At 40.0% G+C, this 27,732-nt stretch overlaps 3 protein-coding genes across 4 annotated transcripts; 2 read left to right on the forward strand and 1 right to left on the reverse strand.

The window, feature by feature from the left end:
* The first annotated feature begins 5,123 nt into the window (after positions 1-5,123).
* On the forward strand, positions 5,124-9,326 carry LOC149381157 (uncharacterized). Its single transcript, XM_089601307.1, has 8 exons — positions 5,124-5,135; positions 6,122-6,970; positions 7,053-7,322; positions 7,407-7,730; positions 7,818-8,408; positions 8,501-8,899; positions 8,966-9,114; positions 9,185-9,326. The coding sequence occupies exons 1-8, from the start codon at positions 5,124-5,126 to the stop codon at positions 9,324-9,326; spliced, it is 2,736 nt and encodes a 911-aa protein (XP_089457433.1).
* Positions 9,327-9,793: 467 nt separating this feature from the next.
* On the forward strand, positions 9,794-26,695 carry FT (PEBP (phosphatidylethanolamine-binding protein) family protein). Of its 2 annotated transcripts, none has more exons than XM_089601911.1 (5): positions 9,794-9,807; positions 13,748-13,937; positions 14,097-14,158; positions 25,833-25,873; positions 26,472-26,695. In XM_089601911.1, exons 1-5 carry the CDS (start codon positions 9,794-9,796, stop codon positions 26,693-26,695), a joined length of 531 nt encoding a protein of 176 aa, XP_089458037.1. The 2 variants fall into 2 exon arrangements, with proteins under 2 accessions (XP_089458037.1, XP_089458039.1); XM_089601913.1 differs by lacking the exon at positions 9,794-9,807 and adding an exon at positions 9,932-9,942.
* On the reverse strand, positions 10,349-12,733 carry LOC149381159 (uncharacterized). Its single transcript, XM_089630363.1, has 4 exons — positions 12,730-12,733; positions 11,920-12,274; positions 11,495-11,838; positions 10,349-11,415 (listed from the first exon to the last, which is right to left on the reverse strand). Exons 1-4 carry the CDS (start codon positions 12,731-12,733, stop codon positions 10,349-10,351), a joined length of 1,770 nt encoding a protein of 589 aa, XP_089486489.1.
* Positions 26,696-27,732: the final 1,037 nt, after the last annotated feature.

Raw genomic sequence — 27,732 nt, forward strand, 5'->3', positions numbered from 1 at the left:
GAGGTCGTTCGGGGACTCAATGGCGCGAGTCCCTTTATCTCGGGTCGCTCGGAATTCTTTGAGACATGTTTAGGGTTTTGACGCCGCAATCACCTCTTTTCTCATATTCCATGGACGCTTTGAGGTACGTTTGGGGGCTCGATTTCATGTCCAGTTTATTTTATTTGCCGTTGCGTTTGGTATTTGGCCTAGGCCATGCTTTGAACCTCATTTGCCTTGGTTGTGGATCTCATATCTAGGAGGGCTTGAATCTTTTTAGGATTGGTTTCGATTCCTCGCTGGTTGATGATGAATCCCAAGAATTTTCCCGATTCGACTCCAAATGCGCACTTGTTTGGGTTTAGCTTCACCTTGTACTTTCAGAGGAGAACGAAGGTCTCCTTCAAGTCTTTGACGTGGTCTGATGCCTTAAGGCTCTTGATGAGCATGTCGTCAACGTAAATTCCATCGTATTTTCGATCTGCTTGGCAAATATCTGGTTTACGAAGCGTTGACAAGTGACTCCTACGTTCTTCAAATCGAACGGGATTACTTGGTAGTAAAATAGTCATCGGTCAGTGGTGAACGTGATTTTAAGTTTGTCCGGTCATTCTTATCTAATTGTATCCTGAGAGCTCATGTCTAGTAGTAGAGTCGACCAGCTGGTCGATCCTTCGCAAGGGAAAACAATTATTTGGGCATGCCTTGTTTAGGTCGGTGTAGTTGATGCAGATTCTCCATTTTCCATTCGGTTCTTCACCATGACTACGTTGGAGACATTGGAAATATTGGCTTCGCAAACGAACTTGGAAGTGATCAATTTCTCGACTTCCTCGTTGATCACGAGGTATCTCTCGGGGCGGAACGATCTTCTCTTTTGGATTTTTCCTTTCTCTCCGATGAGCACATTGAGTCGATGAGCGATGACCTCCGGGTCGATTCTCGGCATATCCACGTTTGTCCATGCGAAGACGTCCTTGTGTTCCCAAAGGGTTGATCCGAGTTAACATTTAATACGGCCGGCAAGTGTGCTTCGTTCATGACGAGTTGTTCGGGTTTGGCGTCATCGAGTATTACGGGTGTGAGATCGCTGGATGCTTCCACTTTCTTAGTGTCAGCTTCCTCCCTCGGGTCAGGTCTTCGAAAATTTGCGCCTCGTCGATCTCTCTTGTGAGGTTGTCTCCGATATGATATATGCCCCCACTCTAATCATTTTTCTTATTGTGAGATCCTTGAACGTAACACATTCTTGAGTCGGCCTGGTTTCCTTACATTACCCCAATTCCTGTTGATGTTGGAAACTTCATTAGGAGATGGTATATCGAGGTGACCGCACGAAGCTTGTTGAGAGTCGGTCGTCCTATGATAATGTTATGGGCGGAAGGTTGGTCTACAATCAGGAAGTTTACCAAACGCGTGATTTGGGCCTCACCCTCTTGTCCAAAGGTGACTAGGAGGTTGATGGAGCCTTCTGTGTAAACATGTTTCCATGTGAACCCAAAGAGCGGTGTCTTGACCGGGATCGGGTGGATTTTGCCAGGATTTATCCGGTCGAGGGCTGTCTTGAACAAGATATAGGCCAAACTCCCACTGTCGATGAGAATTCTCTTTACTAGATTGTTCGCCAATTGTGCGTCGTTGTATTGATGCATGACTTGGCGAGCCTCCTATTCTATGAAGTGGATCATCTCGTACAGCATGGTTGGTCATTTGCCCTGGGTAAGCTTGATGTGATGAGAGGGGCCTTCTCCATCCGTCATCCTCGCATAGTTTTTTCAGTCGCGCGCGGTGTCTCCCGCCTCGGGTCCTCCGAAAATAGTTGTCACGACATTGAGCGGAGCGTAGGTCATGTTACCTCGGGCGTCGTTATCATCATCGCCATTCGTGATGACTTCCTTACTACGATCTTGTCATATGTTGTTTTTAGAAGCCTTTCTCCTTGAAGGGGGGTATGGATTGGCGACCATCATCATCATGAAATCCTTTAGCTTGCCTTCTTGGATGATGTCTTCGATATGTCTCTTTAGTTAGATGCACTCAACGGTGATATGGCCGTGATCTTTATGGAACTCATAGTACTTGTTCTTGTTTCGCATTGATGGGTCCTTGAATAGGACTCGAGGCTCGGTAAACATGTTCATGTGTAAGGCTAGGATCCTATCCGGAGTGGTCTTGAGCGGCGTGAAGTCGACGTTTCTCTGAAACTTCTCGACCAATAAGGGCTTCGAGTTTGTCGGGGGAAGGGGGCGGACATTTGAGACCATGATGTGCATGCTCCGGTTTTTCTTCCTTTGTGTTCGTTGTCGGCTTCATCCTCGTCTCTGTGATAGCTTCCCCTCTCACGGATTCTTCGACTCTCGTAATATTCCTCGACCGAAATATGTTGCGTGGCTTGAGAAATCAGCTCTGTTATTGTGGTAGGTCGTTGTTTCACTAACGATGTCAGGAGGTCGCAAGTACGCAAACCATCGATGAATGCATAGATATCGTCAATATCCTCATATTCGTCCACTTTGTTTGATTCTTCAATGAACCGGTTGAGGTAATGTTTGAGTGTCTCACTGCTCCCTTGCCTAATCGTCAAAAGGTAAGATTTCTCCTTCCTTCGTATTCATGAGGCGGAGAAGCGAGTGATGAGTCTCTCTTGGATATCTTCGAACGACTGGACTGATCCTCGTCCAAGTCCTTGGAACCACTCAAACGCGGTGCCAATGTGCGTGAAGCAGAATCTCTGACACATTGTCGATGGTGATTGTCCTGTCATTTTCATATTTGTCTGGTATTGATTGATAGGGTAGAGTGGGTCTGTGCTCCCATCATAGAGTGGTATACTGGGCAGGCAAAAATTTCCTACGGCATCGTCGGTGAGCACGTTCGCGACAAACACGTTAACCATAATTGTGAGCTCTTCATTCTCGGCATGTGTGGCGGCATGAGCAAATCGAGTAGTGTGCCCTCTTTCGTTCGATGCTTGGGTAACATATGGACCGGGATGCGTTGGTGTTGCCGTTGTTGGAGGGGCGATTGTGGCCTTGCTCCTCCGGAGCAAATTGGTGCCTCGAAATCTCCCACTGAGCGTTGAGGTGTCGTCTCAATTCCACGTGTGGCTCCAAGCGTCTTAGAGACCTTGTGCGTCGGGGTGGTGAGAATCTTATCACGTCTCCACTGTCGGCGACTTTCTCCCCTTGCCTTATCTGCTCAAAGGCGGACCTATTTTCATGATTCGGACATCGCTCCTGCTGCGGAGCGAGCGGCTTGAGGGAGGTTCACGCGGGATTACGGGTGTGGGTCCCTTTGCCCCTCGGTTGGATAGGCCCCCGAGCACTGGGGTGCCTAGATCTTCGGGCGTTGACCTTGCTCCTGGACGGTTCTCAATTCCGCGTGGTGGTGGCGGCTGATGTCTCGAATACTTGGGTCAGGCGAGTCATTTTGCCCGACTTCCTTATTGGGTACTTGCACTTGCTCGCGCCTTTGACCCCCTGATTGGGCGTTTTGAGGTCTCATTCTCTCGCTTAGGCGTGTAGTTTCATGACCCTCTCCTCTTGATCTTTAGCGAACTCGCTTGTCAATAGGAAAAGACTGTTCTCGAGGCGCTCCATGCGGCCGTCTCGTGCGACAAAGACAGTGTCGGGGGCGGAATTTCTAACACCGGTGGTTTTGAGTGTGGCGAAGGCAAGGTGCCTGCTGCCTGGACGACGCTTGGTGGTGAGGTATTTGGTGCGACAACCGTCGCACCGGATGACTATTTTTGTCCTAGTGATTTGTGAGTTTTATCAGAGGAATCCTCCGGCTTTGTGGGTTCTACCGGGAGGGATCCTCTGGTTTTAAGGTTCTTGGCGGAGGGGTCCTCTGATTTTGTGTCGTTTTTGCATTTGGATTGTCGCTTTTCCCATACGAAAAATGACGCCATAACATTTACGTCTCTCGAATTATAGTTAAATGTTGTCTAGTTTTCATAAAATGGATCTAAGTCATACCATCTATTATACTTGTATTGTTAACTTAACTACTGTTTTTAAAAATATTTAATCTTACTATCTTAATAAATTTCACTTTTATCGTGTTAATTTATCAAAATTAGCATAATAATAGATATATTACCACAGTTGTTATTTGTTAATTCACGCCGAATTGAGTATAAAAAATTACTAAATAATTATATTGATTCTCTAATCTTGATGAGTTCGGGTCCCAATTTCTAATGCACACAATGGATATAAATCGATTTTTATAACCACCATATATTGATAAAAATAACACGTAAAAAGCCAACCTAATTATTGATTAAGTTATAGATTTATAACATTAATACAGTATGACTCAAATTAACAATAAATTGATATTTGATGGTAAAATTGTGAACGACTTGAAAAATTAATATATGGATGCATCATGTGACTAACTCAATGGATAATTTCCCATAAAATTATAATGTTGCAGTTAGAAAATGATTTAGCGTGTCCATATGATAACATATATATACATATTATATATGAGATTATATCTGTTATATTTTGTTCTAAAATAATATATATATATATATATATATATATATATATATATATATAAGAAAATATATAGAGATATAGAGAGAGATGCTCTCTTGTTGGTACGTCTTTTTTTTTTATCCATAAGTGCTTTATTTATACCAGTGTTTATGTTTTTATAGTGTATCCATGTGTTTTGTTCTCAATTTACTTAATAGTTTGGGTTTTTACAATTAATCTATTTTTTTATTATAAAAGTAAGTTTAAGGGGAGAAATTTCATTTTCTAGACCTAAAAGTGATGGAAATATCTTCATTAGACCCGTTAATTAAAAAATATCCAAAATTGGACTTTTGTACCAATTTTGGACAAAAATACCCTCAATTCAAAATAAACCTCATATCTCTTCTCACTTTTTCTCCTTCATCTTCTCACTTCACTCTCACTTCACTTTTTCTCTCACATTCAAAATAAACCCTCATAAACCCCATATCTCTCTCATTTCTCTTCTGACTTCACTCACTTTCTCTCACTTCACTCACTTTCTCTCACTTCTCTCACCTCCGACGCCCACTTCCGACGCCGACCTCACCACCTCCGACGCCGACGTCATCACCTCCGACGCCCACCACCCGACCCCGACCAATACTCTCCAAAATGGTTAAAAAGGTATGTTTTTTAAAGGTTTTTTCATGGTTGTTTAGTGTAGCATAGATAATAAATAAGATTAGTGTGGTTTTTTCATGGTTTTCATGGTTTTTTCATGGTTTTCATGTTGCTGGAAATTTTTTTTTTTTAAAATGTTGATGGATCCCGTCGGATCCCATCGGAATCGGTCGGGATCCGACCGAATCCGATGGGATCCGACGGGATCCGATGAAAATGGTTAGGGGCTGCTGGATTTTTTTTTTTTTTAAATTTTGATGGATCCCGTCGGATCCCATCAGATTCGGTCGGGATCCGACCGAATCCGATGGGATCCGACGGGATCCGATGAAAATGGTTAGGGTAGCTGGAATTTTTTTTTTTTTTTAAATTTTTGATGGATCCCGTCGGATCCCATCAGATTCGGTCGGGATCCGACCGAATCCGATGGGATCCGACGGGATCCGACCGTCTCCGATGGGATTGGGTCCCGTCGGTTTGAAATGTTTTTTTTTTTTTTTTAAATCTTTAGAGAATGTAGTTAAATTTATTTGTGTTTGTTTTTATTTTTTTCAGATTTTAATTATGTTATTTGTGGTGTTTTGAATCATATTTAATTTTAGTTGTGTTTTGAATCATATCTAATTTTAGTTGTGTTTTGAATGATATTTATTTTCAGATTTTAGTTATGTTTTTTGTTGGATTGTTTTGAATGATATTTAGTTGTATTAGATGTGTTTTGAATGATATTTAATTGTGTTTTTAGTTGTGTTTTGAATCATATCTAATTTTAGTTGTGTTTTGAATGGTATTTGTTTTCAGATTTTAGTTATGTTTTTTGTTGGATTGTTTTGAATGATATTTAGTTGTATTAGTTGTGTTTTGAATGATATTTAATTGTGTTTTTAGTTGTGTTTTGAATCATATTTAATTTTAGTTGTGTTTTGAATGATATTTGTTTTGTTTTTATAATATATTAGTGATTAAACTTGTTATAACTCGTGTTTTAGGAGAATTTGACGTTGCTATGTGAGAGTAATTTTCCGGGTCGAATCACGTATAGTGGTTCGGGAATGTTGAAGCTTGTGAAAGAAAAATTCACAGCTCTGGATCTACTTCCAAGGATAGCAGAGACTCCGTTCGCTCAATTCTTTGAGGCGACGATGTTAAATTTCTCTTCAGTACTCTTACACTCTCTGCTTCTTCGAAAGGTGGAGTCCACGAAAAGGGGTGAGATTCACTTCGGTATCGGAAATAAACGCGTGAGATTCGGTAAACTCGAATACGCGTTGATCACCGGATTCAGTATGGAAGACGGTCCGACGGCGGAGGAGCAGAACGAGCGAAGAAGTAATAGGCTCGTGACCGATCACTTAAACGGCGTGCGAAACGCCAAGTTCGAAGTCTTGACGAACGCGTTCAAGACATGTCAAGATCCGGAGGACGCGTACAAGCTTGGATTGTGCGTGTTTGTCATTGGATATCTCCTCGGAGTAGAACACAACCGAGTCATTAACGACAAGTATCTCTACATGGTTGAGGACTTGCCATTCTTCTATTCTCTGCCGTGGGGGAACATCACGTGGACAGAGACGTTCTCCGCCCTCTCTGTGGACATGAAACGCTACTGTCTAAAACAAAAGGACAAATCCGCCAACGAGAACATTCTTCAGAAGGAGGCAAAGTATTCCTTACCGGGGAATTTGCACGCCGTGCAATATTGGGCGTTCGAGGCTATTCCGGAGATTGGTCAGCAGTTCGGGAATAATATCGGTGTTCGAGTACCGAGGATGCTTTCGTGGTCAAGCGTTCGAGTGGTGACACGCAAGGACGTCGAGAAGGTTTTCCTTAAAAAAACGGTAATTTATAATTTATATCTTTTATACATAATTTATACACTTATCTAGATGTTAAGTACTTACATTTTTTTTCCTCTTGTAGCTCGGTGTTCTTCAGATGTTGAGACCAAGGACCGGTGAGCGCGAGTTCTTTCAGCAACTAGAAACGCAACTCAGTCAATCGCTCTATCCGACTGAAGACGAAAACGTGGTTGAGCCACGTAATATCGAGGAAGAGATTGATTTAGTACAATCAATCGCGAAAGAAGCCGACGGACTCAGAGAATCGGAAAAGGACGAAGAGGAGAACTTGTGGAGTGATGAAGACGATGATGATGATCATGTTTCAGATACACCGCGAGAACCTCGTCAGGTAAATTCTATTTAGTAATTACTAGTTTTAGAGTAGTTATTAGTTTCAATCATGTGAAGTAGTTATTAGTTTCAATCATTTCAGCCCACACTTCGCGCACCTCTCAGTCGTCCCGATCATCCCAGTCGTCCCGATCATCCCGCTCGTCCCGATCGTCCCGCTCGTCCCGATCGTCCCGCTCGTCCCGATCGTCCCGGTCGTCCCGATCGTTCGGCTCGTCCCGATCATCTCCCTATGTGGTCTTTGACGGAGGATATGTGGAATAATATGATCGAGACTCAGAATCAACTTCTAAAATCTAATAATGAACTTCGAAAATCTCAGAGTCAGTTGGTACGATCTCAGGCAACCGTCTTGAGGGCTCTAAGTACAAACGGTCGGAGGCTAGAGAGAATGAGGCGATCTCAGGTTAGTTTTTTTTTATTTTTTAAATAAATTAGTCATTTCTATAAAAATTTAGTTTCTTATTCAGTATTTTGTGTCATCAACTTACAGCTTGACATGTTCGAGAAGATAAACTACATTTTCTCGGACGTGACGGGTTTATGTCCCGGGCCGTTACCAACTACACAAGCATGTAAACCTCGTCCACCTCAACCTAGTCCTCCGGCCCCTCCTAATCCTCCGGCCCCTCCTAGTCCTCCTGCCCCTCCTAGTCCTCGTTCACATGCGGCGTCACAGCCGTCGTCTTCGCATCCCTCGTGTACGACGAGGAAGCCGGTTTCACCTAGTAAAAAACGTCTCCGGCGGAACGATGCATCAGATAAGACGCTCCCGTTGTCCACCCTAGCACAGAAGAAGGCGAAAGAGAAGGTACGAACACCATCTCAAAAGCGTATTCGAAAAGATACTTTCTCCGCCGATTTCACGGATCCGACGCGGCCGAAGTATGGAACAAATAAGCGGGTGTCGCCGTTCAAACCATTGAAGGAGCCAATACTTAAAGATTGGGAAGCCGTCGTGAAGTGGAGTAAAACGCGAAAACTTGATGGTCATTTTATGCCGAGGATTTATGTGAAGATCGCTAGCGTGGAAGAAAATTTTTTCAAGCTCCTTCTCGAGAACGGAAAATGGCTAGACGACACGGTATGTATAACTACTTTACGTTTAATATGTTTTTTCATCTAAAAGTTAATATTATGACTTAAATATATTTGTTAATCCAAATACGTTGACAGCATATTGATGCTATTATACATATGCTACGGAGACGCCAACGACAATATGACGGGTATCGTCAAGACGTCTGCATCATGGATACCCAATGGGTCCAACATGTATATGGGCGTTATACGAAAGAACAAGAGTTCAAGAAGATTGCCGACGAAACAGGCAATGAGGCGGAGATCGTAGACTGGGATCAACGACTCGTGTTTGATCCTATGACTGGATACAGGAACTCTCAAGTCTTGCCGTGGAATTGTGCCGTGGAGATTTTGTTCGTCGTGAACTTCAAACAGATGCATTGGTTCACGTTCCGAGTCGACCTCAAAGAGCTGATCATAACCGTCTTGGACTGCCAAAATGATATTGTGAAGATGAGAGAACATGCCAACAACTTCAGAACGATGATGGATGTTAGTAAACTTTAAAGTTGATAGTAAATCATATATTTATTTTCTTACATTCTCATGTTAACGTAGGATTGGTGTCAAGCGATATCGAAGGTTATGGCAATGTCGAGATTATTCAACGAGCATCCGAAGGCGGAGCGAGAGCTAGATGGCGGGGAAATTCGACTTCCACCGTTCGGATGGGTAGTTGACGATACCATCCCACAATGTGTGACAAGGTATGTAAAAAAAATTATGAAGTTTTATTTAAGAGTTATTGTGTATAACATTTTTGATTTTGTCTTTCAGTGGTGATTGTGGGATGTTCGCAATCAAATACATGGAGCATATCCTTGTCAACGCCAGTTTTGATACACTACGAAGCGAGAACATGAAGACGTTCAGGAAGAAATGGTCTACGGACCTATTTTTCCAATTAGAAGAGCGATGATATTTATTAATTAATAGGATATCTCTATTTTTATTTCATTAAATATTTTTGATATTTCTACTTTGATGACATTAAATATATTGGATATCTTTAGTTTCATTTTATGTTATAGTTTCATTTCATTAAATTTATATTTAATTATTTTAAAGTAATAAATAAAAATATAAACATAAACATAAACATAACCACAAACATGTTCAACTCAAAATTAAACGTCAATTTTTCAACAAAATAAGTTTTAAAAAAAAAGATAATGATCAACTTAATGAAAATAAACAAGTTTTCACTCTCTCCATGTGCATGTCTTCCTATTATGTCCCATACCACCACATTTACCACATTTCCGATGGATAACAACTTTTTCTCCTTGAGATGGGTATCGATTGACTCTTCGCCTTCCTTGTTTACTTTTCTTCGGCCGACCGGCTTGTTTCTTTTCAACTGGTGCCAACACCTTCATGTTTTTTATGTCATCCGGAACGTTCCACTGTTCTTCATTCCCAACAGGATATATAGACTCCTTGTACATCTCAATCCATATCTCTTTCGAATAGAAAGGACTGCACAACGAATAAATGTCCACACTCCTGTGTTGTGCGGATGCGATGGCATGCTCGCACGGGATTCCAAGTAGTTGTGGTAGTCCACAAGTGCATGTGTTATTCATCAAATGCACATCAAAGTCACCTCTCTCGTCTCTAACATTACATTCAAACATCCCGAGTCCGTAGGTATTCACGTATTGTGCTTTGCCGTTCAGATGTTCGAGATTATCTTGAAACTTCGGGGACAGTCTTGTATCACATTTTCTAGCAATTTCTTCTCGATTAAAAAACCATGTTTGAAGTGTGAATCTAATGAACTCAAGCAAAGTGGTGATGGGAAACGTTCTAGCATTCATCGTCTTATTGTTGAAGCTTTCTGCATTATTGCTTGTCATTATATCATACCTATAGAAACAGTTACATATTAGCGACGTTCTGGTTAAAACACTTGTAATGATAAAGGGAAAAGTTTTAGTCTTACCGTTTTCCAGGAAAAAATGCTCTTGCCCACCGATCAAAACCGACTTCCTCGAGATACTTAGCCATCTCGACATCTTTTCTCCTCAACTGCTGAAAATGAGCTTCGAAAGCCCGCTTATTGAAGGCATAAGCGGCATCATACAGTTCAATTCCACAATGATCAGTCTTGAATTTGTGTTGGACATTTAGTTTGAGATGATGGAAGCATGCTCCATGAGGGATACCGGGAAACACCACTTCGACGCCATGTATGATGCTAACATGTCGATCGGATATGAACACCAACTCTTCAACGTCTTCACCGATAGCTTCTCTCAACTTTCTCAAAAACCAAATCCACGAAGCGTGACACTCGCTATCTACTACCCCGAATGCAAGTGGATACAACTGAGAATTAGCATCCATCGCAATTGCGCATAGCAACTGTCCACCGTATTTTGTCTTCAAAAATGCACCGTCTAATGATATGACGGGTCGACAAGACTTGAACCCTCTACGACACGCCCCAATAGAAAAGAACGCGTATTTGAATCTATCGCCATCTTTCACAAACGCCGTAAGAGTCCCTGGATTCTTCTGCTCCAACATGTATAACCAAGATGGTAACTTCTGATAAGATTCTTCTGGCGTACCTCTTACGTAAGAAATTGCTTTCTCCCTTGTTCTCCACGCTTTCAAGTACGATATGCCAACACCCCATCTTGTCTTGACTTCCTCTCTTACGTTATGCGCTGAATATTCAGCCATAGAGCTAATGTTGTACTTATCTTTGAAGACGTGCCCAATAACCCAAGGTGCAGCTCCTCTATGACCTTCTGTTCGAACCACACGCGCGCAAGAATGTCTACTCTCATACGACGTTATCTGCCACATGTCAGACCACTGCACAACACCCCTCAGCTTCCAAGTGCACATCTCATTTTTGCATATGACATACCATCTCTTTTTCGAAGACGATTTCACTCTAAACTCAAAATTATTTTTTAGAGCAAAAACATGAATCTGTTGCTTCATCTGTTTCTTTGACTCAAACTCTTTCCCAAGGTATATATCTTCTGTGCTACCTATTGCATGTAATCAATGGTTATAAAATATATAACATAACATTTTCCATATATAAGTAGATATCATTGTTTTTATTACCTGTGGAAGAATGTGACAATAGAGTTGGACCTTCATTACGTTCTTCTTTGACAACATCAGCCGCTGTGAAGTCAGGGGCTTCCCATGAATAACGCACGAAATCCGTTTGTGAAACATCTTTACGAGGGTCACGTGACGGTTCACCTTGTTTTGATTGTTCCCCGTGTCCTGATGGTACTGCAAAATGTTTAACAAAATCTTTATATTCTTCATGATTTACAAACTCTTCGAATTCTGTTTCTTTGTCACTGTTGAGTCCATCTTCTCCCTTGTCACTTTTATCTTCGTCAACTTTGTTATTTTGTTCTTCATCATCTTCTTCCTCGTTGTTGTGATAATTATGTCTATCATGCACGTATACTTAATCATCTCGATCGGTGATTATCAAATTCTTTCGTCTCTTGTTGAGTTCAACACGAGGCAACTCTTCATTGATCACATTTTTTCCTTTATCTACTTTGTTTGCACTGAACGCTGTGATTTCTTTCGATATCAAAGTTACACAAAGTGCATATTTTCTACGACTTTTGCACTTCGTGTAGTACTTAACATCAATATCGTCCTTCAACAAAGCAGGCTCAATCGGCATATTACCCGCTTCATATGGAACTTCTAACTTTAAGTCATACTTTGATCTGTCTATATCGACTCTATTGTACACCTTGTCGACTAACCCCGTGTATGTCGTCTCTTTCGAAACTTCAAGCGGAAATGTTCTTGCATTTTTGAACACGTATAAGTGTCCATTTCTCTCCCATGTGCCGTTAACCATCAACAAAACTGCAACAAATATAACATAAAATACATTAAATAAAAAAAACAAAAGTTTTTTTTTATTTTTTCTACATACACTATCGGATCCGGCCAGATCCGGTCGGATCCGGCCAGATCCGGTCGGATCCTGCCAGATCCGGTCGGATTCTGGCAGTTTGCCAGATCCGGTCGGATCCTGCCAGATCCGGTCGGATCCGGTCGGATCCTGCCAGATCCGGTCGGATCCTGACCATGCCAGATCTGGTCGGATCTTGCCAGATCCGGTCGGATCTTGCCAGATCCGGTCCGAATTTTATCTTAAATTTCATCGGAAATCGTACTTAAATTTCATCCTAAATTATCGGATTTCATCGGAAATAACGTTGAATTCCCGGATATTTGACCTAAATCTACTAACTTCTTTTTTTCTACACAAACTATATAAACATAACTATAAAAGATGAATGAATGAGCATACTAACCCATTTCGACGAGATTGATTGAAGTGGATACTCAAAAATGATGAAACGAGAGGAAATGAGAGAGGATGAGAGATGAAAAGAAGTATAGAATGAAGTGAAGATGGTTATATTACCTTGAAAGGGTATTTTTGTCCGAAATTGGTACAAAAGTCTAATTTTAGATATTTATGAACTAGTGAGTCTAACTGAGATATTTTCATAACTTCGAGGTCTAGAAAATGAAATTTCTCTTTAAGGGGGGCTACAGCCTCTCCTGCACAATGCACCTCACTTCAAAGCCAGTGACGAGGTTAGACTCTAATTTTAAAGAGGTTAATATGAATATAAAATATCATGGAAGGGCTGATTTGCAATTTTAAAGGTAAAAGAAATGGGAAAACAACCTTAACGAATTATAATAAGAATTTTAGAAAAAAAAAATAATTATGGGGGCTATATCATATATTGGGTCGGTATATATAGGGCGAGCCCTGCCTATATGGCTATGGTATTCCCGTCACTGCCGGCAGAATCTCCAAATATCACCCTCAAACCCTATTCCAAAACATCACCTACTCATCAGCTCCTATAGCCAGTTTTTTTTTTTTTTTTTTTTTTTTTTTTTTTTTTATATTCAATAGTGTGTTTTACAAGTGTATGGTTTCATATATCCGTTATAGTTTTTAAGAGAATTTCAAATGCCCACTTTGACCCCAACTTGTTTTAGGTAAAACCGATTAGTATTTCAGAGGAATAGATAAAAGGGTTGCAAGGAAATTTATCAGTGAGAATCAACAATAATGAAGTAAAGTGGAGTCTGCTGATGGGGACATAGAGAAAAGGCATACAGAAGTTATTATAAATAGCCATTGGCTCTCTTGAACTTGAGCCACAAAAGCTCGAAGCATTTATTGGATTTCCTTAACTAGTAATAGCGGTTTTGGTGTCATTACTACCCATTTACTATTCATATTATTGCTTAGCTTTTAGTTCCTACTATTTTTCCATTCCATTTCTCTGTAAATATCGTTATGCCTAGAGATAGAGACCCTCTTGTGGTTGGGAGGGTCATAGGAGATGTTTTGGATCCTTTCACAAGGTCTATAAATCTTAGAGTCACTTACAGCCAAAAAGAAGTCAACAATGGTGTTGAACTGAAACCTTCCCAAGTTGTAAGTCAACCTAGAGTTGACGTTGGTGGCAATGACCTCAGGACCTTCTACACTCTGGTACTCTCTCTCTCTCTCTCTCTCTCTCTCTCTCTCTCTCTCTCTCGCTCTCATATACAAACACACAATTATATGCATTATAGTTTTGTTTTAGCTTGGTCTTACAATTTTGGTACTATATATCTTATTGACTAAACATACTATTACTTTCGTATGAAGGTTATGGTTGACCCTGATGCTCCAAGTCCAAGCAATCCGAGTCTTAGAGAGTACTTGCATTGGTATCACACCTGCTTCATCTCTCTACATAACTGATTATTTTTCTTTTGGTTTAAGAAGCCACCAATGAACTACAGTTGTATTTGCAAAAAGGAAAAACGAGAATTGTGCATTAGTTAGGTTTAGATTACTTAAGTATACAATGAATCAGACTAGTTATTTAAATGAACTTATTAAGATACGATAATTTCAAGTAGAATAGCTAAATTATAAGTTTTAAGTAAAATAATCAATGTTTGACAAGGGTGTTCTAGCTAAGTATCCAACTAAACTACTAAAGTTACAAAACAGCCAACGTTTATCTAAAAGCAGCAAAATAGCCGAAGTTTAAAAAAAATCCTAGATACCCAATAAATTATCTGACTATAAATATGTATAAATTTATATACTGATAATATATTATTAACATTGGGAAAAAAAAGGCTATTTCCCTATAAAATAATTATAAAAAAAAAAAAAGCATACAACTTTAACTATAGTTTGCTACAAACTTACATATTATCTATATTACAAATCAATTATTTTTTCTAAAATGACTTTCTTCTCATATAAAACATTGATATTGTAGATCATTATCATGTATATAAATTGTATACATGGATATACTAAATATTTATCAATGCATATATTATATATATATATATATATATATGGATAAATATTTTATTAGTACTTGGAATTTTTTTATTTTATCAAATTTTAGTTATTCTATTAGTCTAGATAAAATTTGACTGTTTTACAATCCTATTAAATTCTAGTGAGTATTTAGCCAGAACGAATTAGTTATATACCCCGGGATATTCTATTAAAACCTTGTATCGTCTTGTTATTTCCATTAAGAAGTGGACTTGTGCTCAAATTAGCAATAATGTCAAATATTTTTACAAAATTTAAAACTACTTATTTATACATGTGGTTCCTAAATTTCATACAATGTGACAAAATGAAATATTGATATCATAAGTTCATATCAATACCAATGCATCTATTTGTGCTATATGTGTCAAATGAAATTGAAGAAACTGATAGTCTAACGATATTATAGTCAAGATATCTAAATATTAAAAATATAGTTTACTTTATGCATAGCTCTCTCCTATAATATAGCGTATCATTGTTTTTTACACTATTTTTTAATCATGAGATAACTACGTTTGAATTTTGAAGTAGAAAGTTTAAATAAATTATTATATGTCTAACAGTCCCATAGCAATTTGAGATAAAGAAAATAAAAACCGCGAACATGGACGCTTTGAAAATGGGAATGATATATATGAGGGTTGTACTGTTATGAACAAATTGCAAGAAGGAATCATTTTATCTTCTGATTGTGCATCTCAATAAACTATATCTGCTGACACCAAAAGCTCTAAAAAAATGTGTGTTTGTATCTCTGTGTATTTTTTTGGTACCATTTCCCATATGACGAATATTGACCACTCTTACAAAAATAAAAATTGACCAGAAATTCATCACGAGTATCTCATATTATTTTATCACACTGTTTCGAGCAACTTGCATGTATAAGTGAGTCTCAAAATATATAATATATATCAATTTGTGTGTGTTTGATCTTGTTATCCAATAGACTGTTTGTTGTTATGATTAACACTAGAACAAATAGAGACATATCCGTGGCGACAATCGTCACACCTAATGCCCTAAAAGTCGCACCTAATAGTTTATTAAGTGCGACTTTTGGTGCGACAATGTCGCACCTAAAAATCTGTCCCTAAAAGTATTAGGTGCGACATGTCGCACCTAAAGGTGTCCATATTATGTACGACACTATCCGGTGCGATATGTCGCACCTAATGTCCAATATATTTTGCTGCCAAAATTCTTGAAATTGACGGGTGATTTCATATCGGGTGCGACAAGTCGCACCGATTAATCTTCCCGTCATTATATTCGGTGCGACATGTCGCACCGAATATGTTATTTTAATTAAAAAAATTACAAATTTATATATTAGAAAATTAAATCAAAATTGATCTATACTTAAATAAAAATTAATTAACAAAATTATAAATTAGAAATAATATTCTGAAAATAGAATTCTGAATTAAACATGCACATCCAGTCTAATAAAAACGAAAAAGTCAATTCATAATTTCTTTCCTATACAACTTATAGATGGTAGAATTTTCTCTACCAAATAAGTTGGCAGAACTTCGAGAACAGCTTCCTCGTCCTCGTCCGTCGTTGCCTGACGTCTTGCCGCTCGTTCCGACGCTTCCGTAAGGATGGTCCCGCGAGAAATCCATAGAACCAGGTGTAGAACCCGGCGTAGAACCTGGCGTCTGCTGATCTGTGTCACCTGGTTGCGGTGCAGACGAAGGTTAGGGAATCGTGGGAGGCTGGTTATGCATCTGGGACTGGGTGGGGAAGGCGATCTGTTGCCGCATCTCCTGTAGCTCGACTTGTTGGGCGGCCATATGAGCTCGCATCTCGCTAACCAATGGATCGGTCTGAGATGACGAACTTGACGAGCCTCTATCTAGCGCTTGGGCTACACCCAGCGATGACCTTGGGATCGACGGCCCTATATCGACTTCCCAGTCTCTGCGTACCCCCAAAACTTCGCGCATCGCTTACTCTTCTTCATCTTCTTGGGAGATCACGGTGTTTTGCTCCTCCACTTGTCGCAAAATATCTATCGTCAAAGCAATGACTTGATCATTAACAAAAACTACAAAAACTTATCAGATAAGAATAATTTAAGTAATTAAATATAGTAAATAAAACAAATAACTTAAAAATTGTGACTTCACGAAGTCCGTCGTCCACGATCTCTTAGCGTCATGGCGTTTTACTGACAATATCGCTAAAGCCGAGCCCGTACTCTCATCTTCCTTTCGCTGTAATTTTTCAACGTTAAAATTAGAATCACATATATATTGCATCTTAATATTAAGTGACTTACGTTCTTCGAGCAATGACCAAAAAAAACTAAGCGACTTTGTCTCGCCTTCATCTTCTTCTTCTTCGAATTTTCCCGGTTATGGAGAGACTTTGTCTGCGAGACATAAATTCATTAAATTCAATATTATGAAATTCAATTAACCCTAGGAAGTTCAAGTCATACTGTCACGATCCGCGAGCTTCAGCTCGCCCACGAGCCGCGACCGATCAACTCCAATATCATACATATTAAACAATAGATCATAATACTTTTATACATATTAAAATAGTTTGCGAAAATACGGAGAAATTTTTCGCTTTTATAACTTAGAGTCTTATAGCGACTCCTATACAAATACATTCCGGAATGTTTTAACAAAAGATACTAACCCCCGCTTAAGAAACCCCATAGCCCATAGGTCAAGGCAATACGCGCTCGGTCTCGGTCTTTGATCTCGTTTTCCGCTTACAAGCTTTTCCCTTATCTACATTACCAAGGGTCATAAAGCTATGAGTCGATTGACTCAGTAAGCGGGAGTCTAACCTATGAAAGAAAACATCTAATGCAGAGCCATGTGACGTGCAAACAAACACATAAGAATGCAGGATGCCAATATTACCGCTAATTCTATAGCATGCATAGTGTGTGATCACATCCTAGCTAACACTTGTCACTCCGCAAGGTCATACATTTCTTTGTTCTAACCTCCGGAATGGCAAGAGACCAACTTCAGGCTTCGAGCAGCCGCCTTCCGCTGGCCTAGAGTTTTCGTTTTGTCTGGGATCCACTAGTGGTACCATTTCCTTCTCATTAGGACGTCCGCGCCTACTGGGCTCTTGACGGCAATGAGCTCGCGAATCGCGACCTTCACCCATTCCGCCGTACGGTGCCTGCATCAGCTACCGTCGAGTCTCCAGTCCCACAATGAGCTCGCGAATCGCGACCTTCACCCATTGCGTAAAGAGTACTCAGCGCACGGATTTCTAAATCCGCTTCATACAAGTCAGTGACTTGTAGGTACCACCGACAACGTTTTTAATCTTTGGGTACTCTAGCGTATAGAGTACACAACTAAGCATATACAGGAGAGCGTCTCGGGTTAAATCCCGAAAGAATTATTGTTTCCCTTTCATGCTCGTTAAGTGTTTTAGGTTGAAGACTCAGGACGTGACTCCTGGTACTTCTACCCTCGGCTCGAATCCGAGAGTCCAACTTGCTCTCCTGTCACCTCAGATCTAGCCAAAGCCTATGGTTAGCAGAGGGATCTAACTACAACAAAGTAGCAACGTGGTTGGTTCAAGATAGCGTTTGAACCTATGGGTAAAAACCCGACTAAAATTTTCCATAAAGAGTGGTCGAAGCCTTAATCTTCAGTGTTTGTGTCTTTTAAGGCTTTTCCTACTCTTTATTATTATTAACACGTAAATGCACGTAAACAGGATTATTCCCTTGGTAAGTAGTTGACTTAGTCTCCACGCTTACCTGGAACAGCTCGACAGAAAGTTCGACAACTTCCAGCGATGTCTTGCTTTTCACGTTCTCCGGAATACTTGACACTTGTCGAAACGTCAAAGGAAGAGTTAATCGAGTTTTAACATCGATAACACTTCCCTCAAAACTTCAAATTCCTGCTTCGTTGCCTTTGACTCTGTTGGTTCCCGCTCGTCCATCTAATTCTGTAATCCCTTTCGCGGAATCCGATAACTAGTAAATTTCATGATTCCAAGCTCACATAAATTTCCGAAATCAAGACCCAAAAAACCAAACAAATCAAGCAACCCAACACGAATCTCAAATCCAAACATAACTTGTCACAAATTCAAACATGTCAATAAAAACGAGCCAACATGCCCATAAACCCATCTCGGCCAACAAAATCATTTCTGTATTCAAGCCGAGCTAACAAAAACAAGTCGATTCTCAAATCAAACAAACCAAACATGACGCAACAATATTTCCAGAATCGACACTTGGCAAAGAACATGTCATAACTTCCGCTACACAACTCTAAAACCAGCGATTCCAATTTCAGAACGTAACTAACTTCCGTACTTTTCTAACGATATATTATAAGCCTACATATGACCAGAATAGCTATCTCAAAAACAGCCCGTAATATTGGGTCGCTGTTCTGGAATTCAGCAGTTCACAGCTTTGAATACCAGATTTCAAAAATTCATAACTCTTTCAATACTCCACGGATTATTACATTCTTGGTCATTTTAGAAAGCTCATAACGTCTACTATCCAGGAAAAATATCAACAAAAATAATCTCAGAACACATTGGACTGTCCACGTCCGTTTCTACAGGCTGTGCAAAGCAGTAAAAACCAACAATCCCAAACCAACTCCAAAAATCAAACCAATCCAAGAAATTCATTTTCAATCACCAAATTCATCTCATAGTCATCACCAATCAAGCTTAATGAACAACCAAAACGAACCAAAATCTCAGATTTCATCTCGGATCAAAAACCCCCAAATCAATTTATCAAAAACCCTAACTTTGAAATTGATTTCAGAGGAGAAAATTTCTCACCCCGCGTGCTACTCCCCTGCGCACTCACTCTGGATTCTCGGCGTCCTTCCTCTGTCGGTGGCCCTAGGTGAGCTCGCGGCGACCGTTCTTCTCGCCGGAGCGCGCGCGCGCGGTCACTCTGAGACGAACGGGAGACAAGGCGACGACGGCGGGGAAGAAGAAGAGAGGAAGAAGAAGATGGCGAAGAGAGATGATGATGGCCGAGAGAAATGGCTTGGGTGGTGGTTGTTGCCGATTTTTTTTTCTTTGTTACTCTTTGCAGGTGGCTCGCGCGAGTGAAGAAGAAGGAGAAGAGAAGATATAGACGAGAAGAAGATAAGGAATCCTTGATGATGTGGCAACCTAATCCTTATCCTCTTATCTACAAATTAACCCCTTTTCTTTGTTTTCTTTCAAATGGGTCCCTTAAAAATTGTTACAACCACGTCTTTTTCATATAATTATTTAATTAAATCCATAACCGAATGGATTATAATTATATGATTCGAACCGAGAATTTCCTTGTTCGTTCTAAATTAATTAAAATATAATTAAGGTTTCTCGGAATTAATTCTCGTTCTTGAGAATTTATTTCTTAAATTAATTTCCGGAATATTTCCTCGGAAATAATTTATTAGTCGAGATATACTCGATAATTCCTTTATTTATTCTGAGATTTTTCCTTACCTTAATATATTTTAAATTAATTCAACATGTTGACCGAAACACAATTTCGTTCACGATTCTAATTGTAACAAAGGAAGCTCTTTTATTTCATCCGAATCTACAAAGAGACCGATGTAAAAGTCCATACTTTACACACCGATGTAAAAGTCCATACTTTACACATACCTTATGCTCCGGCGAGTTGAACGTCTCTATTGCCTTCAAATGGGCTTCCTGATTATAGCCTTCGGGAGTTTCGTTTCAAGTGAGATCCTTACTCCCGCAAAACGTCTTGAAGAAGAGTTGCGACAATCCCGACTTCTGGCCACGGTGCATCTTCTTCACATCTCGAACGATAGCCATAAAAATCTCGTTGTGAATAGGATCTGCTGACACAAGCTCGCCCGTGTTAGGATGAGCGTACACGAAGCGGTACTCGTTATGAATCAAGCTCATAAGAGCCGACACACTCTGAGCATGCACGTGATTCCAGTCAGGGAGGTCTACGGAAATGGTACTCTTGATCAGATTTCCTATGCGGTTTTGGAACGTCCCGATCAATGGGTTTTGCTCCCTGACGTCTTGGTAGAACGCCTACTGTGTCTGATCGTAATGAATTATGTTCGCTCCAAGAGTCCCAACACCAGCTCTCGCGGAAACGAGGCCTGCCGTTGGTCTCCGCTTCTTCATCGGCATCTGCGGGGGATCACGATCTCCTCCTGATAGGTCCTGACCTGAAGTCGACATCCTGCAAAATGAATTGTGGTTAGTATTTATTATTTAATTAGTATTCGACGGTTAGTCATTCATCGTTGTCACTCGATGTAATGTTTGTATCAACATCAACATCATCTCCGTCAAAAACCACTCATGCCTCATCTCTTCATCCACTTCTTCATCATCGTCAACAACAGTAACAAGCTCGGCCGTAGCCGTTTCATGTCAATGATTAAGACGATCGATAGGAATCGATGCTGATGTGATCAGGTCAACTTCATGAATGTCCTATATCTCTCGATGATTGCATTCCTGAACGATTTCTCATTCGCGACCCTTAACGAGATCTTGGATGCAAAACACTTCATTCGCCTGAGTCGCGAGTATATACGGCTCTTCTGTAAATCACTCTTTGGCGGTATACAAACTCGTTGCTCCGGTGGTCTTATCAACGTGCACTATACGCCCTGCATTGTACTTGTCACCTACCATATGCATTTGAACAGTACGACACGACAGTTATGTCTATAGTTCAGCACGATGACGTCTTCCATTCGACCGTAAAAATTGTACTCGTTCACGGGCACACAAACACCGCTATTTTGGATGATTCATTGGTTATCACGACGACGAGTGATGAACTTCACGCTATTCACAAAGCAGCTCGGATACTGATGAGCAATTTGCAAGGATCCAGCAGACAATGCGTAAAGCTCTTCGGACACGTCGAAACCACTAACTTTCATGTCATAAATCTGGATACGAAACAAAGTAAATGAAGATGTCATTAGCATTTTTAGTATGCTTTCAGAAACTGATGGAATCATGACCGCCACACAACACTTCATCTAGTAGATGAATTGTCACGTGACCCATGATCGTGAATAAAGCTGGCGGAAATATCATCTCAAGCTTACACAATATTTCAATGATGGAATCTTGCGTTTTTTCGAGATCTTCCACTCTCAGGGTTCTAGAACGTATCAACTTGAAAAAGTTGCAAAACTCGGAGATCGTCTCCTGTATTTTTTTGGGACAAAAGGACGAATACCATCAGCCAACAACCTCTGCAAGATCACGTGACAATCATGCGACTTCAAACCTATGAGCTTCCCATCAGCAGTCACATTTTTCTTCAAATTTTCAGCGAGCCCGTCTGGGAATTTGACAGATTGGAGGAACTCGGTAAACTGATATCTCTGCTCAATGGTTAACTTGTACGCTGCTGGTGGTTTGTACCACACATTCCTTTGTTGTCTCAAGTGTAGAGAAGAATTGATTTTAAAGTCCATCAAGTCAAATCTTGACTTCTCCGTATCATAGTTCTTCTTTTCCAAGCTGAGCATCGTCCTGAGAAGATTCTAGCACACGTTTTTCTCTATATGCATAACGTCCATGTTGTGCTTCAAATCCAACTTTGATCAGTAAGACAACTCATAGAAGATGCTCTTTTTGGTCCAATTCAATTCGCACTCAGCACGTTTTTGTTTACCGGCATGTTTTCCAGTTGTCGTGCAAGAAACACTAGCCAATTAATCGAGTATGTCTTGCGCAGTCAACTTGACAGGTTTACGGCATTTCTCGTGACGATCTACGTACTGATCAATGCTTTTCCTCAATCGGTGAACGTAGGCAAGAATCGACGATGGTCACAGTAGACGATCCTGTTTTTGACTTTCATAGATGGCGTCTCAAGGTTGCACGTGGGGCACACAAGATACCCTTGGTCACTCCATCCCGAAAAATATGATCGAGCCGGAAAGTTGTTTATCGTCCATAGAAGCGCGGCACGTAACCGAAACACTTCATCGTTTTCCCCATCTCACACTTGGAACCCAGTATCCCACAATTCTTTCAGCTCTTCAACAACTAGTTGTAAGAACACGTCCATGTCTTTTCTAAGTGAGCTCGGTCCAGGTATCAAAAGCATTAGCATCAGGTACTCATTTTTCATGCACAACCAAGGCGGCAAGTTAAAAGCAGTTAGTACCACGGGCCACATACTGTACGCTAGACTCATTTCCCCAAAATGGTTGAACCCATCAGAAGCTAGTCCCAGCCGTACGTTGCGGGGCTCTGCAGCAAAATCTGGATATATCTCATCTAGATTCTTCCACGTCGAACCATTTGCAGGATGTCGCAAAACACCTACTTCATTGACGCAATCTCGTTCGTGCCACTGCGTCTCAAGCGACGTGTGTCGAGAAGCGTACAATCGCTTCAATCAATCTTTGAAGGGAAAGTATCGCAATATCTTTTGTGATACATTCTTACCGGTAGGCTTCCATCAGCCCTCATTACAAATTGGGCATACTTCAGCTTTCTCGAGATCTTTTCGAAATAACACACAATTGTTGATGCATGCGTCGATCATATCGTATCCCGTGCCGAAACGCTTCAGCTTCGCCTTGGCCTCGGTGTTTTTCCGGAATTCGGTTACCAATTGGATGAGACTTCTTCAAGAGCTGCAACAATTCTGTAAACGACTTGTTCGTCCAATGGTTTGTGACTTTGATGTGCATCAACAAAACCAGGAATGACAAAGACGAAAATTCTTTGCATCCAGGGTACAACTCCGCTTCCAACTCGATGAATAAATCTTCCACTTTCTCTTTTGCACGCACTTCACTTGAAGTCGGATCCGCAAAGTCGTCGAAGTGCTCGTGATCCATTATATCATGGAGAGCATCGTGCAATCTACCGACTCCTCTCTGGTTAGTTTCGCTGGCATCTCTACTTGGGTAAGCTCATGACGTTCGCCGTGATCATACCATTTGGTGTATCCCGGGGTAAACTCCTTATTCAAAATGTGATTTTTTACGACCCCGATGTCCTGCCATCTCACATTATTGCAAGATTTACAAGGACAACGATATTGACCATTGGCGGATAAACTCGTTAACCCCTATTTTATACTGCAAACTCAACCGATTGTTCTCAGTAATCCAATCTTTACTTGGATTTGACATTCCGCTGAATGAGAGGAAAAATTGAGAGATAAAAATGAATCGTTAGAATTCATTTTGTAAGAGTGAATTGTTAGGAAATTGAGAGGTAAAAATGAATAGTTAGGATCTGTTTCGTAAGGAATTTGAGATGAAAAAATGAATCGTTAATATTTGAAAGAGTCGAGAGCGAATTTGTAAGAGTGAAAGTGAAATTGTGAAAGACATGTATTAATTTTGAAAAATTGTTAGAACTCATTATTATATACAAATTCACTACTGATTTCATTAACGAGTTAACCAATTTCAAAAAATTAGTTAATTCGTTAAAATATATTATCGAAATAGTTAATTTTTTGACAAATATGTTTTATTCTTCCAAAAAATTCGACAGAGCTTCCCCAATAATATTGACTAATCAAAATCTGCAATTTTAAAAAAACACATATATAACCAACCAGGACTATCCTATCAACATACTAAATACTAAACCGAGCCTCTGTGGCTCGGCCGCAATAAATTTTTAATAATTTTACACGTAAAATTATAATTAACTTAAACTAATTAATCATATTCTAATCATATTTTCAATTAAGTGAAATTAAAATACTACATTTGCAATTTATAATTATTATACTAGCTAGATTATAATAAACTTATTACTAATTCTTATACTAGATTACAATAAACAAAAACAAAAACAAAATAACTTACCTCACACGGGCGGGCGGGCGGCGCTGGTCGAGGGCAGGGGGGCTGGTCGCGGCCGGGGGCGAGGGGCGGCGCATTGGAGCGTCGGGTTGGTCGAGGGAGGGGGGGTCGTGGGAACGAGGCGTAGGATGGTGCGCGGGCTGGGGGCGAGGGTCGGAGGGGGGTTGGGACATACTTGTCGCCGGAGACGGGCCGAGGGGACGCGCTGGTCGGAGAGAGAGAGAGAGAGAGAGAGATGTGTACCAGAGGAGGACGGCGAGGTTCACGGCGGAGGGGGGACTGGTCGCGGGCGGGGGGCGGAGAAGACGCGCTGGTCGACGGAGACGGGCCGAGGGGACGTGTTGGTCAGAGAGAGAGACAGAGAGAGAGAGAGAGTGAGATTGAGAGAGAGGGTGAGATAGAGAGAGAGAGAGAGAGAGAGAGAGAGATGGGCGTACCGGAGGAGGACAGCAAGGTTCACAGCGAAGGACGGTTGCATGCGGGGCTGGGCCAAGGTCGAGCTCGCCGGAGTTGCAGAGAGAGACGTGGGGCAGATAGTTAGAGAGAGAGAATGCTCGAGCGAGGAAGAAGAAGGCCCAGGTTTTTATAATACCCTAAAACTATTGAGTGCGATGCCGTCGCACCTAATAATCATATTTGGTGCGATATGTTGCATCGAATATGAAATCACACAGTCAAAAAATTCCGGGGGGAATTTCCTGACCGTTTTAAATTTTAAAACCTTTAGGTATGACAATAGTCGCACCTAAAGATATTATGTGCGACGAGATATTATCCGGTGCGACACTGTGAATTTAGTCACCTGGATGGGTATCAGGTGCGACATGTCGCACCTAATATGTGTAAAAGTGCGACAATTTAAGTGCGACATGTCGCAACTAATACATTTTCGCATCAGAAATTTGAATTTGTAGTAATGGTTGTGCTCCTTGATTAACTTTTTAAACTGGCATATGGATGGGATGTCAACAAGTGAGAAATTTAATATTGGAAAACCTAATAATAGCCCATTTTCTAGTAAATTTGGTATGCACGGATGTTTAGTACCTAAATGAAATTAAAGGTGTTTCGTGTATGAATACAAATAATTAAAGGCATGAGTTTTCTTCTTGTTTATTTGTGACGAACATAATTTACATATATACATATATATATATATATATATATATATATATATATATCTCACGAATGAGTTGTTTCTGGATTTTTGTAGGTTAGTGACTGATATTCCAGAAACTACAGGGGCTACCTTTGGTAAGCACTTCTAACTTAAGTATAACCTTGTCACTTTACTAAATATTAGTCCTCAGAAGATTCACAACTAAAACTCAGGCGTTTTGCATATTATTATGAATGCTTTGGCTCGTAGTTCAGATGATACAAATTACTCTCGATTGACCTTGCTTCAAATGGTTGGTGAGAAACAATATGTAGTGCGTATACGTAAAGCTAACATTCCCAATTCACTTCCTGATATTTAGTACATATGATACTTATATATAAATTCGTCCCAGCACCTTTAAGAGCTCACTTTTGCATGCCCACGTACTATTATATTCATGCTAACACTTTTGTATGCCCACTATTATATTCATGTTAACTTGTTACAATACCGATGAAGAATATATGCATACAATTTAAGCAAATATTCTAGGTAAAAAAGTACTCGCTTTTGGTTGATATTCTCATCGTTTATTTGCGGTCCAAGCTCTCCTTGACTGGTAGAAATGAGTACGTAGTGTTTCAGAATTTTATCATTTAGATATGACGTCCGTTATTAAAGTTTCCTGTACATTTTACGATAACAATGAATAATTCTTTCAGACGATTCTCTTGTTTTATTCTACGATAGGAAAAGAGATATTATGCTATGAGAGTCCACGGCCGACAGCCGGGATTCACCGGTTTGTCCTTACGCTGTTCCGCCAATTGGGAAGGAAAACGGTGGATGCGCCAGGTTGGCGCCAAAATTTCAACACCAAGGACTTCGCCGAGCTTTACAATCTCGGATTACCGATCGCTGCCGTTTATTTCAACTGCCAGAGGGAACATGGCTCCGGCGGAAGGAGAGTCTGAATCTTAATATTTTCATCATAAAAAACAAACATGCATTATAGTATCACAATAGAAAACATGCATATATATATATATATATATATATATATATATATATATACTAGTTTGAATTATATATAGTTTGAATCTTTATTTAGTTTTCAGGCTAACTAACTAAAGAATAATTGGAAGCAAAAAAATATACTAAAGAATAATTTATAAGATTTGGTCTAGTTATATGTTTCGGTTATTGTGTCGTGTGGTCTATCCATAAGACAAATTATGTGTGTTTTATGATGTAAGTATGTGATATTGTAATTTCTTGTATTGCTTTGATAATGATGTCTATGACACGTTAATACAAAACTTATATTGTGTGTACATGTTGAAATTTGGACTTTATCATGACTATATTTATCGGCCGGTCAGACTTTAGAAGAAGCTTCAAATGGCGTCGAAGTTCAAAAAGCCACTGTTTAGTCTATCATGTCTTTTAACCTCTGTGCCACACAGCCAAAAATAATTGCTTAATTTGTCACTAATTTCATAACATTTTTCAATTTTCTACCAAAATGTTAATTTTTCCCAAAATGCCTCCATTGTTGACATAGAGGTGGCATTTTGAGAAAAATTAGCTTTTTGGTGGAAAGTGAAAAAATGTTATGAAATTGGTGACAAATTAGACAATTTCTGGCCAAAAGTTGAATCTTTCTCCTGATTCAGAAAGATCTAACGGTCACTTAAACGGACTATCATCTTTATTGTCGAGACAAAAGTAAAATATCTCAGTGTTTTTGTTGATAACTTGATTAGTTATATGTGTTGTTTGGTAAAATTGTTCCTAGATATTCTACATTATATTTTTAACATTTTGGAAAAATATGTTGATCGTTTGGACAAATAGCGACAAATAAAATTTTGTGAGTATTTTGCGCAAATCTATTCTAATGTGTGATCTGTAATCATATTGAGGCGATCTATTAAAAGAGTCCTAGCAAAGCATCGTTGCTAAAGTTTGAATCCTAAAAAGAGACATTCTACATGCATATATATAAGAG

The sequence above is a fragment of the Urtica dioica genome, chromosome 11 (assembly GCF_054948205.1).
Source record: "Urtica dioica subsp. dioica isolate 48M chromosome 11, U.dioica_male_clone48M_v1_H2, whole genome shotgun sequence".
Lineage (NCBI taxonomy): Eukaryota > Viridiplantae > Streptophyta > Magnoliopsida > Rosales > Urticaceae > Urtica > Urtica dioica.

Coding starts and splice junctions, on each gene's coding strand:
- LOC149381157 (XM_089601307.1), top strand. Junction 7,731..7,817: donor AGAGAATGAGGCGATCTCAG/GTTAGTTTTTTT, acceptor ATCAACTTACAG/CTTGACATGTTCGAGAAGAT. Junction 9,115..9,184: donor ATCCCACAATGTGTGACAAG/GTATGTAAAAAA, acceptor TTTGTCTTTCAG/TGGTGATTGTGGGATGTTCG.
- FT (XM_089601911.1), top strand. Junction 13,938..14,096: donor TCAGGACCTTCTACACTCTG/GTACTCTCTCTC, acceptor TTTCGTATGAAG/GTTATGGTTGACCCTGATGC. Junction 25,874..26,471: donor AACTACAGGGGCTACCTTTG/GTAAGCACTTCT, acceptor ATTCTACGATAG/GAAAAGAGATATTATGCTAT.
- LOC149381159 (XM_089630363.1), bottom strand. Junction 11,839..11,919: donor AAAAATGTGATCAATGAAGA/GTTGCCTCGTGT, acceptor CGTGCATGATAG/ACATAATTATCACAACAACG. Junction 11,416..11,494: donor ATTGTCACATTCTTCCACAG/GTAATAAAAACA, acceptor TACATGCAATAG/GTAGCACAGAAGATATATAC.